The 15,731-nt window shown below is 38.8% G+C and overlaps 1 protein-coding gene across 1 annotated transcript in view; it reads left to right on the top strand.

Annotated features, from left to right (window-relative positions):
- prkar2aa (protein kinase, cAMP-dependent, regulatory, type II, alpha A) overlaps nt 1-15,427 on the top strand; it is a 45,079-nt gene extending 29,652 nt beyond the window's left edge. The window contains exons 4-11 of the mRNA XM_004070323.5: nt 2,636-2,772; nt 2,899-3,005; nt 7,261-7,402; nt 7,805-7,906; nt 11,268-11,342; nt 11,413-11,478; nt 11,820-11,958; nt 14,152-15,427. Of these exons, the coding sequence (XP_004070371.1) occupies nt 2,636-2,772; nt 2,899-3,005; nt 7,261-7,402; nt 7,805-7,906; nt 11,268-11,342; nt 11,413-11,478; nt 11,820-11,958; nt 14,152-14,276 (893 nt within the window). The 3' untranslated portion in view covers nt 14,277-15,427. The remainder of the gene's footprint in view (nt 1-2,635; nt 2,773-2,898; nt 3,006-7,260; nt 7,403-7,804; nt 7,907-11,267; nt 11,343-11,412; nt 11,479-11,819; nt 11,959-14,151) is intronic.
- The last annotated feature ends 304 nt before the right edge of the window (nt 15,428-15,731 follow it).

Genomic DNA, 15,731 nt, shown 5'->3' with positions numbered 1-15,731 from the left:
TATTACTTTAAAAAAATGAAAGTTATATAAGTGTTAAACATTTGATATTCAAGAAAGATCAACCTTTCTTGTTAAAATGAATATCTGTCAGTTATAAAAGTTATATCAGTTATTATAATGTATTTGTTAACTAACTAAATCATATGAGTCTGTTGCATTTTGTCAGAATAGAAAGTTTATTATATGCAGAGATTGTATAGCAAAAAAGTAGCTACAATATTATGTTGTGGATTAAAAAAATAAGATTTAAATTAAAACATGTTTTCATTACTGAGTGGGGCATTCAGTGTTAAAATGTCTATATCAGTATGGTCAAGTCTCCTCTGGCACCTTTTAAGGCTGTTATCTCCATAACAGTCCTTGGGAAAAGTCCAAAACATATTTAGTGTATTGTAATACTGCAAAAGACAAGATGCAGATAAAAAACTTTAACTTCCATTTGGTCTGACAGTTATTTTAATCATTGTTTTTGTGTGTTGCTTAATGAACACTCTAAATATAACTGCATCATTTTTCAAAACATAAACAACCTGGCAATATTGGTTATGTTTGTAGATGCTTTTACACTACACTTATTTGCTGACATCATAAATATCAGGGGCTTCAAAAGTTTTCAGAGTAGGAGGCTATGGAGGAGAAACTAGGAGGCTACCACTATTGGGCGCATCCTGGTGGCCAAACGTAGAAGACATGAGGTGTTGGCTGAGGGGGGGGGATCTGAGGGTTCTCCCCAGGAAAAATTTAAAAATGAGTTCCCGTTATGCCCATTTTTCCGAAATCTGGGGAATTATTTCAGCTGGAAGCAGTAAAGGGGGGTCTAGTGCTTAACTTTGACATCGTTCACGACTATGATTTCCCCCGACCCGTTTTCCTGTATCTGCTTACCTGCTACACAACTTCTAAAACTTTTGAGGAGGAGCCCCTGAAAGACCATTTTTGCAAACTCACTTGTAAAATTCAAGTAAGTTTACTTGCTTTTCAAACAAAAGCTCTCTCCACATTGAGTTTAGCTACTACAAAAAAAAAAATGTCAGGACAGCCAGTTTGATTTATTCAACAAAACAACTCAAATAATCGTTTTCAAAAATTCACTGAGGCTGATGTCAAAGATGCTCGCAGCCTTTCTTACATATCGACCAATCACAGATTGGTCGGCCCAGTGGCCGAAATTAAAAAGTTTGACTCACCGGCTAAGTTGGCTGATAGATTAACAAAAAAAATTACTGGCAAAACCTATTTTATACCAGCCAAATTATTAGGCCATTTTACACTGAAAAACCTCAGCTGTTTTACTCTAAAAAAATGAAATTATGTTGAACGCAAACAGAGAGGAAGACTTAACATAATTAAAATAAAAGGTAAAACAACTTTTTGGCTTTTATTTTTTTAAGCCATTGCTTTATTAATTTCTAATCAAAGCCTTTGCTTTCTACTTTTGGTGTTTTCACATAGTGTTTCTTTTTTCTTTAGTACAGCAGCAAAACACTGTGCTGAAAAATAAAGCCCCCCCATGAGGGATGAAAATGTGTTTCTCAAAATGAAAACATCTTTAATGTCATCAACCTGTGAACTCAAATCAAAACATGCTAAGAAAACAAAGACAGATTTACTAGAGGGGGGCGTATCGTGTGCACGGACAGTAGAGGCGGACCACTGAAGAAAAAGAAATTGACCAAAAGGAGAACTAATGAATATGGAAAATTTGGCGCTAGTGGCATTTTTGTTCGTCATCAAAAAGTAGGCAGCGACTGTTTCAGTCACAGGCGGCGAATTTTCTCCGGGTGCCGGCTACTTTTGAGGCCCCTAAATACAATATGTGCTAAATACAATATGTGCTAATAAAAGATTGTAGTTAACTCTTTTCTCATATTTCCCAGCTCTACAATCTGCTTTTGAATCTCCTCGCACACAGTTGTGCATCCTAAATTGTGAAAAAATGTTCTAGAGAAAGCAAAGCTTTTGCACTTTTAATCAGGTGTGTAGATTCTCATTCATCCAGATAGCCAGGTGAAGCATCGTCATCTGTAGTGCCACAGCAGAAAGCAAGTGGAGCAATTCTCTGAGCTCTGTATGTGTGTTGTTTTACCATGGTGAGGCAAATGCCAAATTAGCATTTTATTTAATCCTAAATGTAATCTGAAGGATGTAGGGCTTCACAATTTTAGAAATGTTTCAGATCCACATGGACGTGTGTATATTTATGGACGATGTAAAAATAGTAGTCTTTATGTCAGTGTGTTGGATGAAAATAAAAATGCTACAGTGAAAAAAGGAAATAGTAGGTGAAATAAAAAAACATCATCTTTACTAAAGTCAGACCGTAAATTAGTACTGGTTTTGAGCAAATTAAACTTAAAAGAACACATTTTTGAGTAAATAAACTAACATCTGAGTCTTCATAATCTATAAAACCTTTAAACTCTGAGTCTGATTATTAGTACTTGACAGGTTACTCTGTATAAATGGTTGGTATGTCCTAAAAACAACAAACAAAAACACACACATTACTTGGATTCTTTTGTACGACCTTGGAGCTTCAGTGTTTTCAGGCGACTGAGAGTTTGAGCATGCCAACTGAGTTTGTATTCAACTTCAGCTTGCAGATTCCATAAAGTGTGTTGCGTCTTTGTGTTAGTGTGTGCAGAGGCGTTCAACCCAGATGATGATGACGAGGACACTGAACCAAGAGTGGTCCACCCAAAAACAGACGAACAGCGCTGCAGACTGCAAGAAGCCTGCCGAGACATCTTACTCTTTAAAACACTAGACCAGGTGAATGAATCTATTTAACACACTGAGACGCCAACAATGAGGGCATGTTTTACATGCATTATTTGCTGCTTGTCTGTTTTTTTTTCTTCCGGTTTAAGTCTGACGTCTCTCCATTTCCACAAACAGGAGCAGTTCTCGCAGGTGCTGGATGCCATGTTTGAGTTAAAGGTTCAACCCCAAGAGCACGTCATCGATCAGGGACACGATGGAGACAACTTCTATGTCATAGAGAGGTAAGACAGAGGCAGTCAGCTGCAGTTTGGGGATTACACCCAACAAGTTTACTATATTATCAGAATTATTTTGGTTTAGTCATTAGCCGTACAATCATTTTTCTCTCTTTAGTTTTTGGCAGTTCAGATTAAAAGAGCACTTAAGTTTTCTTCAGTGTGTTTTAAAAGGAAATCCTATATTTGTTGCGCTGCACCTGAACAAACAAAGCATTTTGTGAAACATCGTCCTTTGAATTTACATTATCAACGGGACAGAAGTAGCTCGCAAATCAATAGCTGGAAAGATGAAAAAGAAAAGAATTGACGCACAGCCATTATCCAAAATCCAGACTTCATTATGTTAAAAAGTTTTGAAACCTTATGGAAACCTAAAAAAAAATATGATAAAATGAATAATTTCTGCAAAGTTCAGGCTGTAATACAAAGCAGCAAGCTGTCATCTTCTGGCCCCACTTTCAAACACTATCCTCCTGCTTACACACGGCATGCTTCCGCTCCTTATATGACACGTTTGTCGACCTTTAAAATGTCCGGCTGATAGCATACAATCCAAGGTTTTTCCGTGGTCTGTACAAAGTCTCAGAGGGAGTGAATGTCAGGAGCAGGGTGGGATGGGAAGACTGGCACACAGAGGGGAGAAAGAAATGTCCAAAAGAGAAAAGCAGGAAGGAAGGCTCAATGCTGAAACGCATTGTTTAGTTTTTATTAAGGCACTAAGCTATATTTAAACATTTCATATTCCCCAGTTTATCATTTTATTCAGCAGATTTTGTTTAGTCTGCTAGCAGTGTTTTTTAACTGGCGTGTTTGGTTTTGTTAGTGATGAGCACAGTTCTTAAGGGGAACGTTCCTGCTCCGAATCTGCAAAAATGAATCTTTCACTGACGTCAGAGACAAAACAAAGCAGCATTTTTTCAAACTAAAAATTATTACCATAATTGTCATTTGAATCAAAAAGTCGTTTTTTAATTTTTGACTTTTTACATGTATTTGTCCTTTACGTGAAGTGTTGCCCAGCTGTCCCAGCATCTTGTTTACTCTACACTCTAGTGATGGCTCATGCTCGTAAGCAGCAATTCTTAGAATCGCCTTGTAGGGAGTCGACAGAGGCAACTCTCAAATGATGGGATCTGAGGTCCTGCGGCGTGATTTGAGCGTGTGGGCGCGGCGTCATGGTCCTGCTGTATGGAAAGTGCAATTTCGAGCGGCGCTCGATGTCTGAACATTGGTGAGGTTGCTGCGTTGCATCAACCAATCAGGGACTCAGCTTACGGCACATGACACATTCACTGACGTCAGCCTCGGGAGGCTGACTGGCGGCCAGAAAGAGAGCCGCGGCGGCATTCAGGCGGCCCGAGCTGACCTGAACTTTGATATGAATCTTATTTTCATGGAGTCAATAATAAAAAAAATCCTCTAATTGTATTCCTATCTTTCCCTTCTTGGGTTTATGCGCGACAGCAAGTCTTGTTCATTTGTTAAATAATACATTTTTATTTATTTATTTGAACTTAATTTCATTTATTTACATCCAGACAATCCAAAAAAATTACAATTTTATAAATAAAGAGGAGCAGAAAAAACTTTTTTTTAATCTGCCTCTGTCGTTTAATTGTTTTAAACAATAAATGAAGTAATAAAAAGTAATCCTGACAAAGGAACTAGCATGCCAACATTTGATTAAAATATTTAAAACAAAAGAATGCATTTATTCTAATGGAATAAATGCACAAAATTCTACGGCTTCTCGTGAATACACTTCACATTAAAGCATTTTTAACATACACACTTTTATTTTTTGGAAAAGTTATGGTCAAATAAAGGCCTACAAAAAATGTTTTGTAAAGAATCAATAGTTGAAAGAGCTGACTCTATCCTGGAAGTGGAATCTAAAGAATTGGCTTCTGTAAAAGTAATCAAGTGCCCATCACAACTAAAGTCTAGAAAGGTATTTTTTATTAAACGTGAAACTGAATTGGTGATAATGTGTGCATTCTGTTCAAAAATGGTAATTTGCGCTTCTGTGGTGTCCTTTAGGTGAATGCTTTGGATAACAGTAATCAAATCAAATATCTATGCATGCAGACTGTTTCTAAAAACATTTATGAAACATAACCCTTTCTTTGGAGCGCCGTGAGTTCTGGTCCAGTCAAGTCCTGAATATTCACCTCTATGAAATAATCCAGAGCCGGCTGTTGGTGGTGGAAGTGGAAGAGATTGAGAGGAACAGAAACTTGGTCACAAAGTGGTGGGCCATCTAAACTGACAGAGCTGGTCAGCGGATACTCAAGAACGTAGAGAGGTCGCCATGTTTCTACAGTCCGTGACCACAGACCTCCAGACACCATGTGTCCTTCAAAGTAGATTAAGAGCAGCAAAGAGCACTTCATATAATGGGTTTCCATGTCTGAGCTTTTAAGCCAAACATCACCAAGTGGAATGCAAATCATCAGATTTACTAGTGTAAAACATGCCGCCACAAGATACTAGAGCATTGATGACGCTCTCCCTGGAGTCAGGAATCGCAGTCTTCCATCTGTTAATCTGATAGACGAGCCTGGGTTGCTAAACAGGTTTGGAAAACGACTTTTGTTTGACTGCAGTTGCCCATTTGGAAAGTTTGGTGGAGAGAGGATTATGGTATGGGACTGCTTCTCAGAAGGAGGGGTTTGTCCCTTAGTTCATACCTAAATAAACGGAATTCTGTACCAATTTCTTTTACCCAAAATAATTTGGATAAATGATTGTTTTTTTTCAATCTAAATTTAGAACATGTGAGATTTAAATGGTAAATGGCGTATACTTATATAGTGCTTTTCTACCTACAAGGTCCAAAGCGCTTTACAGTCACGGTCCCATTCACCCAGTCACACACAAATTACAAATTTACACACTGGTGGCGGGACTGGTGATAAACATGCAATGTGTTTATCATAGGCAAGGTGGGGTTCAGCGTCTTGCCCAAGGACGCAACGACTCATGGGCGTGCAATGCGGGAATCGAACCTGCAATCTTACGTTCATGGGTCGACCGCCCTATCGCTGCACCACGGCCGCGGTTACAAATTAGATAATAAAACTCACCTAGGAAAATACATTTTTATTTTGAGTTATAGTTGTGTTTTTATTGTCATAGTTACTAGATGATTATAAGCTTCTTTTCATATAAAATCACGTAAAATTATGATATGAAATATTTTCTACAAACCAGTTTCTCACCTGTGTTTTAATAAGCAGTGCAGACCAACAAATGCACAAAATATCCCAACTTTAACTGGCTGACAGCACTAACTTGAAAGTGATTGCTGTCTCTATACTCATGGTAATCCAGTCAAAGTAAGATAATACTCTGCCAGCAACAAGTTTGAGTCATTTGATGCAGCCAATGAGAGAACAGGCCATCCAACAAAACGACTGGTTAATCCCGCTAAGCATTATCAATGCAAATGACCTTCTCCATGTGTAATCCCCACACACGGAAAAAGAGGTAGAGGGGACAGAGATGCTCATCTTAGTTTATAGTTGAAGAACACGTTCTCTATTTTGATGGGTTTCTCTCAATATGAACCACTCAGATATGGCTTTTTCTTTGGGAGGCGGGCCAATTCCAAGAGAATGAAGTGAAGGCCAGGCTGGTTTTCATTGACGACCAAACATGTACTCCTTTATTTCAAAAACAAAACCCAGAGATGTTTGGCATATGACCCCCTTTCACTGGAAGACTCACTCTGAGGGAATTAATGGTTTTGGTGTTTTTAGCACCTTGTGACATTTTTCTAATGGTGGAGGACATGTAAAGAAGATTGAGCTTTAAATTGCCTTTCTGAGTATTTCTTTATTCACATCATTGTGAATCCGGAGCAGACGAAAATTTGCTGTTTGAAAAAGAGCTTATTTGTTATGTAGAAATATACTGGGCGGACCATGAGCTCCCTGCTGCGCTTAAACAGAGAGCTCTCAGCAATGGGGAGGGGAATGGCCGGCGGGATTGCTCCACGCCAACAGTCCTGCCCTTCAACTCAGAGACTAATTTCTGCTGCTCTGCAGAAAATATGACCTAGAAAACAACACAGGTTTTCTTTTTTATACCTTTGGCTAAAAACTGCATGTAATTAAAACGCTATGGGGAACACCTTGAAAATAGATCAAAAGACAATCAGAGCGGGTGTTTTAAATAAATGATAAAATGATTTACTCTGAGTTCAATGATTGAATATTTTGGTTTTTTTCTCTCTCTTTCCTTTTCTGCTTTTTAGGGGTATTTATGACATTGTGGTATCAGGAAAATGCGTGGGTCAGTACAACAATAAGGGCAGCTTTGGAGAACTGGCACTCATGTACAACACACCGCGTGCTGCCACCATCATCGCCACTCAGGAGGGAGCACTATGGGGTCTGGTAAGAGCGCACAAAATGTCAAGCACACTAAGCTAGGAACGCGTGTCTGCTAATGGAGGATTGTGGGATTTGATTTAGAATGATTTGCACTACCTGTTCATTATATATTTGTGAGAAAAACTAATTTACATGAAAAGCTCCATTCATTCATTTTTTTTACATCCGTTTCTTTTGTTGATTTCAAGAGTGGATTCAATGTGTTTTATTAAGCAAGCAGAGTAAGCTGTGCAAATCAGACATGTTGAGAATGGGGCCCTGCAGTCTGTGAATGAAGCACCACAGTTAATGCTGCTGCAGCGCCTCTCAGAGGTAGAGCTGGGGACAACAGCTCTCAGGCATTCAGGCCTTTGGCCAGTTTTCTTCATCTGTCTCATTTGTCTATGTATTTTTTTCCGTTTCTAGGACCGTGCTACATTTCGTAGACTTATTGTTAAGAACAACGCCAAGAAAAGAAGGATGTACGAGACGTTCATCGAGTCTGTGCCCTTACTCAAAACACTGGAGGTATGTTTGGCGGGTCTCCAGTTCAGATGTCACCATTCGTTTGTCAGTTTCCGAAACTAAGCAATTTAACTCCACGCTATTTAAATTATAAAATCTAAATCTGAAGCTAATAGTTTTCTGTGGTTATTAATGATTCCATTTTTTTTTTAAATGCTCTATTTCTGCTTTCATCCAAGCACATCCGTTTTTGTTTTTTTAAATAAAGCTTTGCAAATGTACTTAATGCAACAGTTGACCCTACATATCAATACTGTATTATCTAGGGGTGTCAAATGATCACATTAATTGCGATTAATTAAACAAATTAGCATGTTATTCTTTTTTGTTTCACTTTAAGCAAATTTTTTGTTAAAATTATTTTTGTGTTAAGTTTTTTAAATAGCTCAGTAAAGCGTTCATAATGTTTTTTTGATCTGTTAAATTAGAGCAAGTCTGTTATAATAACTTCATAAAGCCACTTTTTAAATTGTGTTTTATATCTTTAACTGTGCCACAATGTCACTAGTTAAAAACAAACCTCAAAATGAGGCTTTCACAGTAATATTTAGGTTATATTAAAATAGATTAGATTAATTATTTACAGCTAATGATTAATTCATTCCTTACACAAAACAATTTATCACAGGACGGAATTGATATTTCCATTTATTTACACTCTCAGGCTAAAGTTTAGACACAATTTTCCAATAAAATAAATTTAAACTTTTGAGTCTCACCCTATTTTCAAATGACCTTTTTGTGTTTACAGAGCATCTTCTCCATGTTTTTGCTTCATCACTGAACATACTCTGAAAACAAATTTACTTTAAACTAATAAAAGGATCAGAAATACTTGTTTTTCACGTCCATTTGTTTCATATCTCTTTACCTATTGAAATATCTCACTATACCAGCCAAAAATGGAATAGGAAAAGTTTAGACTCAAGTCCAAACACAGGGTGTCTGCTTAGTATTTATTTAATTCTTCAGCATTCTTTAGTTTTAATGCACACGCTAAAGGCCTGTTCACACCGGGACGAATTTCGCCGGCGATTTTCGCCGACGTTTAACGCCTCGTGACTAAACAAAGGGCCCCAATGAGAGTGTGCACACCGACGCGAAAAAACGCCAGGCGTTAAAGCGTCAAAAAAAAAAAACGCCTCGGGTTCGTTTTTTTTTTTCGACGCGTCGCGTCGAAATCTACTCGACCAATGAGAATGGCGCTTTTGCTCACGTGTCTGGAGCTTCTGAAGTTACAGTAAAACACAACTTGGGGGCGCTCAAACACAAAACTGCCTTGCTGAGCACACATACCAGCGAAGAAGATAGACGCCAAGTAGCGTCTACACACAGCCGCGAAACAATAATGACGGACATTCTAAAATATCCCCGAACCAAGCACCAGTTGGAGCTACTGGTGCTTGAAATATTCATGTTTTCTTTGTTTGATTCTGACAAGCGTGTAAATACTTGCTCTCTTCTTCTGAGTGAAAAGCGACTTTCAGAAGCGTAAACTTGCGCAGCGCCACCTTGTGTACAGGAGTATTTCTGTTTTACATTAAGCGCCATCTAATGTCAGGGAATGAAATTGCATGTTCACTCCACTCATCGTCAGCGAAAATCGCCTGGGTGTGAACACAAAAAACGTGGCGAAAAACGCTGGCGAATAACGCCTGGCGAATATTCGTCCCGGTGTGTACGGGCCTTAAGACCGTCTTCCATGTTTTTGTGTACGTTTACGTATGAATGTAATTGTGGGGTTTCAAGCTTGAAGGGGTTTCTCACATTTCCATTAGTTAGACCTTTACAAGTAAATAAAAATGCTGCTAGCATCATGCTAATAGGTTAGCAACATCGTACTAAAACCGCAGCAGCTGGTTTACTTACTAAAGACTAAAAGAGCCTTAAACCTAAATATTAACTGTCCAAGCAGCACATTTATTAAGGTGTCTTGATACAGATTTCAATGGCAACATGTCAGACAGGAGTAGAAAGAAAAAAATGAACGAGGAGGAACTTTATTAACATTGCAAATTACATTGCAAATTTGCAAAACAAGAACATTGTTGATACAATTTTATGGCAACAAATTAATATTGATGAGATATTGTAATTCAGCTCTGCTTGAATCTTAGGTGTGAAATGATTAGGTGGATGAAGGAGTTGTTCTATGATATTAATACTGTGAATATAGAATACACTCATAAATTCAATATATTCAATTCACTTTTATTTGCATAGCCCAAAGTCCCACCAACCGTTGCCTTAATGGGCTTTGTACCGGTAATTGTAAAGTAAACATAAAATCAAAAGGATCCTGAATATAATTCAACAGGAAAATTATAAACTGAACTAACTAAGCAGAGTAAACCAAACTGGTCATCCCTGCCCTTAGACCCTCCTTCGCGGTAAGGAAAAACTCCAAATAAAAATCGGATTTCGGGGGGGAAAAAGAAGAAACCTCGGGGGTGTTTACATGAAGGAGGGATCCTCCCCCAGGACGGACAGGCGATTTACCAGAACTCTTACAGAATAATTAACTTATCTAACTCTACAACTACATGTTTAAATAGTCCAGCAGACGAGCTTCATCCAGATGGATTTGGGGGACGGCTGGGGGCGCGAGACAAGTCAGAGGCAGGATCCACAGCCAGGTGTAGGAGCAGTAGTAGGGACGAGGTACACAGCCAGGTACAGGAGCACGGACGAGCCAACTGGAATCTGGAAGTGGGACAGCACATGAATCGCACTGCACCAAACAGGGGCATGGAGAACTAGATGATAAATAAATGATAGAGGAGTGAAGGAGAGTAAAAGTAGATGAGGCTAGAGGACAGAACCCCAGTGCAGCATACTTTCCCCAGCTTGAAACTTCTAGCAGACTACTAACAACTTTGTTATTGTTAAGTTTAATTTAAACAAATTAACAGTAAGGTAAATATTCTCTGAACACTAGATAGTCTGACAATAAGCCTATCCAAAGAGGAATGTTTTAAGTCTAACTTTGAATGTAGAAACTGTGTCTTACATGAGCTGGGAGCTTATTCCATAAAACAGGAGCTTGGTGGTTAAACGCTCTACCTCCAACCGTACTTTTACTAATTCTAGGAACCACAAGCAGTCCTGCATTTTGTGAGTGAAGTGTTCTATTTGGATGGTAAGGCACTATAAGGTCTTTCATATAGGATGGGTCATACCATTTAAGGCCTTATAGGTCAGCAGGAGGATTTTGAACTTGATTCTAGAATATATCTGTGCTTAAATCTGAGTTTATGTGAGGAAAGCGCTTGTGTTAGAAAAAAAACACATTGTGAAATTGTGTAAGTACACTTTTTTTTTAATTTATTCTTACCTTCCTGTTTCTGAACATTTCTTTGTTCAGCCAAATGAAAGGATGAAGATAGTGGATGTACTTGGAATGAAGCAGTTCTTAGATGGCGAACGCATTATTGCACAGGTAAAAATGTTTTTTTCCGTACATGCAGCTCGAACATATCCTGTTTCTGACCTCTCCGATCTTTCCTCAGGGAGAAAAGGCGGAGTGTTTTTACATTGTAGAATCTGGAGAGGTCAAAATCATGATGAAGAGTAAAGTAAGAGAATCATCTTTACCTCCTTTAATGTCTCTTTCCCACAGCTTTTTGTTTTACTGTTCAGCTTCTGCCAGAATGTTTCATCCATGAATACTATACCACAAAAGCCAATCGAAATCCATAATCAGCCAGGATCTGTGTAGCACGTTAGAACAATGACATCCCACACACATCATCAAAATCCACCAGACTGTAGAAGTGTTCCTTGTTTTTTTGCCTAGCAACAGCAGGATTCACCATTGTATGCTCAGCTGCTGAGTGCTTCTCATGGGGGAAGAGAAGGATGCACTGGCGGGCTTCAAGCCTTTAATTCTGTTCTGGGCTCTCTTCCCCGTTTGCAGACGAAGGCAGACCACGCAGACAATGCGGAGGTGGAGATAACACGCTGTAGCAGAGGTCAGTACTTCGGGGAACTGGCTTTGGTCACTAACAAGCCCCGGGCCGCCTCCGCCTACGCTGTGGGAGATGTCAAGTGTTTGGGTAAGACCACATACACGGAACACACGTGGGAAACAAAAGGGCTGATGTTATTTACACGTATTTACATGCAACCAGCACAAACATTGATGGAAATTCATGATGGCCACATGTGCAGCCAAGATGCACACTGCTGCTTTTACCACTCGTATTTTAAGTGCATCCAAGGCTGGATTTTGTTTTTGGCCGCAAGTACTTATATTTAAACTTAAAGTCAAAGACCAATTAGTTGTGAAATGTGTTCACCGCGTTTGATCCATCCCCTGGAGGAATGGTGAGCTGCACAAACAGCCGCACTCAGGAACTATTTGGCGGTTTAAGCCTAACCACAACCGTAATCCTAACCTTGACCCTTCCTCTGGGTCCGTCCAGCCAAGAAAAAAAGTTCAGCACTGGAAAATTACGTGTGAATGGACGCTTTCAAACAGAACAGGATAGACTGGATTTACCCAGAAATCACCCAGAAACTGAAGCGTAACATCTACTTATTATTATGGACATTACAAGCAAACTTATTTCAAATTCCAATCAAAGGTTCTTGTGCAAATGGAAAGTAACTCCTAAATGCTACCACCTTCATTGAACATGGTTGCTTAACAGTGAACTCTTAAAGACCCACTCCCATCATCTTTTGGTGTATTTAAAACTGTTCCCTGTGGTCCTTTAATTATGATTGTCGTTTTTAGACTAAATCAGAAAATCTGTGTTGTTTTCTAGGACAAAGTTTCCACAGAGCGGCAGATGTTCATTAGAAATATACCCCTAAATTGTGGGGCATCACCCACATGTTTACACCATCGACTGTATAAGAGAACTGGACTGAGTGACCCCCCCCCCCCCTCCTCTCTGGCGTTCCAAACAGGAAGAAGCCAAAACTTCTTGTTGGTTGGGGGTGTGAGGGGCTGTATAGAGCTGTTACTCAGTCACTCTATTAGTCAGAATATCCATTCTCTGAATAGTGAAGCTCATTGAGACAACTAAGGTGTAATATTGGCCTTTATAAATGAAAAAATGAATTAATTTGCTCTGCTACCTTTTCTTAACACGTTCTTGCTAATCCTGTTTTTTTCCTCCTAATATTATTTCTTTATGGCAAGTTATTCAATTTATAAACTGGCCAATCAGAGGCCTCAATCAAAGCCTGTGGTGCCCTCTGGCCCCCATCTCAAACTTTTAAAAGGTTTGACAGATTTTCCCAAACTTGCATTTAGCTCACTCTTCATTGCCGTCAATAGTTGCCATAGAAACATTGACTCCTACCGAGTTGGACCAATCACTGCTTACTGACGTCCTCTGGCTTCAAATGAAAGCGTCCATATCACAGAAAATGGCAATTGAATTGACTTCACTAGTTCATTTTGTTGGAGTCAGAAGTAAACTGTCTTCTCTGGGTGACGTCACAAACACACCCTCTGTCCGGTTCTCAGATACAGTCGATGGTTTACACGCTCTCCCACGGTCTTACAGCCCCTCACACGCCCAACCAACAAAAATGTTGAAGCTATCCAGCCGTAAAATTTTTAGCTAGATTCCAGCTCAGACAAAGAAAACAGAGACATGCATGGATCATTTTGTCTGCAAGGGGATGCATCAGAATGGAGCAGAGTTTGTAGTCCACCCAGAGTATTTTCTATATAATGGATATGCTCTTCTTCAAACTCCATTTTTCTCCATTCTTCTGCCCCTAAATCACAACAATTTAAATAAAGAAATACTCAGAAATGCAATTTTAAGCTTAATTTTCTTAATATTTGTCCGCCATCCTCAAAAGAATGCTACAAGAACATGGTAAAAACACCAAAAACACGGTTTTCGTTTGAGTGGGTCTTTTAAGATAGAGAAGGACCAAAGGTCCTGATGGGGCTCTATCATCATGTCCAAGCACGGAAAGTAACAAACATCTCCGTTCATTACCCCCACCTTCACTGAATTACTGGAAGACATCTACCAAAAACGATCATTGGCGCCTTCAGATCATTTCAAAATAAAATCCGGTATCCTCCACATTTGCTTTAACCTCCCTTTTTTGCTACACATTCAAATGAACATGTAGAATTTTTTTCTACAGTTTTGATAGATTTGGAAGTTTACAATTTTCCATAAGTTATTTTAACGTGAACAGTGATTGAAAGGTGAGTGTTAACTATCAGGTATTTAAATCCCTGCAGGAGAACTAAACGAAATCTGTCTTTGCAGTAATAGACGTTCAGGCTTTTGAGCGCCTCCTGGGTTCCTGTAAGGAGATCATGAAGAGGAACATCTCCCACTACGAAGAGCAGCTGGTGGCTCTGTTTGGCTCCAGCATGGACCTGAGAGACTGAGCCTCCAACACCACCGTCCGTGCCTTCTTTAACACACACACAAACAGACACACATGCTCAAACAAGTCCTCCCCGGCTTCATTCAGCCGCTAAATGAGCCCAAAAGCTGAACACACAGATTCCCGTGTCATCTACATCCACATATCCCTGACGTTTTTAGACATGTTAGCTCGTTCACACATCTGTGGCGGGCACTGAGAGACGCACACTTCATTTAGTCTGCTCTCCCTTAAGCACATACCAGTTTATCAAATTCCTCAATAAGCTGATGCAGTTTTATGTTGATAAACACACACACACACACAACTAAAGGCCACACACTTTTTTTGAGCCAGCTTCAACCTCTCAGTATGTCTTTGCTACAACGGCCCTTATCCAGGCTAAGCAGTATAAGAAGAGAAAGTGTACAAGCACTCCATACATGCATTTAGCAAACACATCCTCATCCCTCATGTGTGCAAGCTTTTTACATCGACATGAGCTTCTGAGCAACTCTGTTGTTCCAAGCCTCAGCCAAGGACACATCCACATGCAGGCACACACAGGTAAAGGTACATTTGTGCACAAACACAGCCACATCTGCAAAAACTGACAAATTGTTGAGAAGCTCGACTTCTCTAAACAGAAAGAAAAAAAAAATGTTTGAAGAAAAAAGGAAAAATGCAAATATAAAAAAATAAAGGTTAAAGGAAAACGTACGTTTCAGAAACATTTTATGATGATGAAAACAGATGCTTTGATAAAAATATTTAAATTAAAGTGTTTCCTCTTTGGGAGACCTGGGGTGCAGAAATGTGTGAGTTTGCTCCATTTCTTCCTACACTGTTGGTGATTGAACTCAGTTTTTGGTGGTGAGTATTACAGGACCACAGAGGAAGACGTAAAAACAATAACCCCACCTTTTCTGGGCCATTGTTCTTCTGTCATTGCCCCCACTCTTCATTGTATTGAATTAATTAATATTAATGTATTATTACTATATATTCCTTTAGTTTTGTTTTACTTTCACAAGTTCATGTTAAAATCCACCATTCATCTCTGACAAATGTAAAAATGGAAAAAAATCTAATAAAATGTTAGTGCTTAATTCATTGAATGAGTTGTCCTGGATTTAAAGAGTTTAAAAAAATAAAAGTGAACATTTGGTAAAAGTCTTGCCTCTTTGTTAAATTTCCTTTTCTGCTCAGGTTTTTTGTAAAGGATTAATGAACATATTTGGATATTTTGGTAAGTTGATGAAAAATTGATGCACAAAAAGATGAAAAAATTACCCTTTTCTATCTTTAAACCAAATATCTTTCATTTTTGTTTTAACATTTCGTTGTAACTAAGAAATACTCCTATTTTGTGTGTATCCTTTCATTGTCTTTGCCAGAAGTTTCTCTCTGACTAGGCTGTGATTTTATTCATTAATGGTTTGAAGTAATGATTAATTTTAAAACTTGTGTATAAGAT

This window comes from Oryzias latipes, chromosome 7 (assembly GCF_053564925.1).
Source record: "Oryzias latipes strain Hd-rR chromosome 7, Olatipes_Hd-rR_3.1".
Classification (NCBI taxonomy): domain Eukaryota; kingdom Metazoa; phylum Chordata; class Actinopteri; order Beloniformes; family Adrianichthyidae; genus Oryzias; species Oryzias latipes.
Note: the sequence above shows the minus strand (reverse complement) of the source record. Positions and strands in the feature narration are given on the sequence as shown.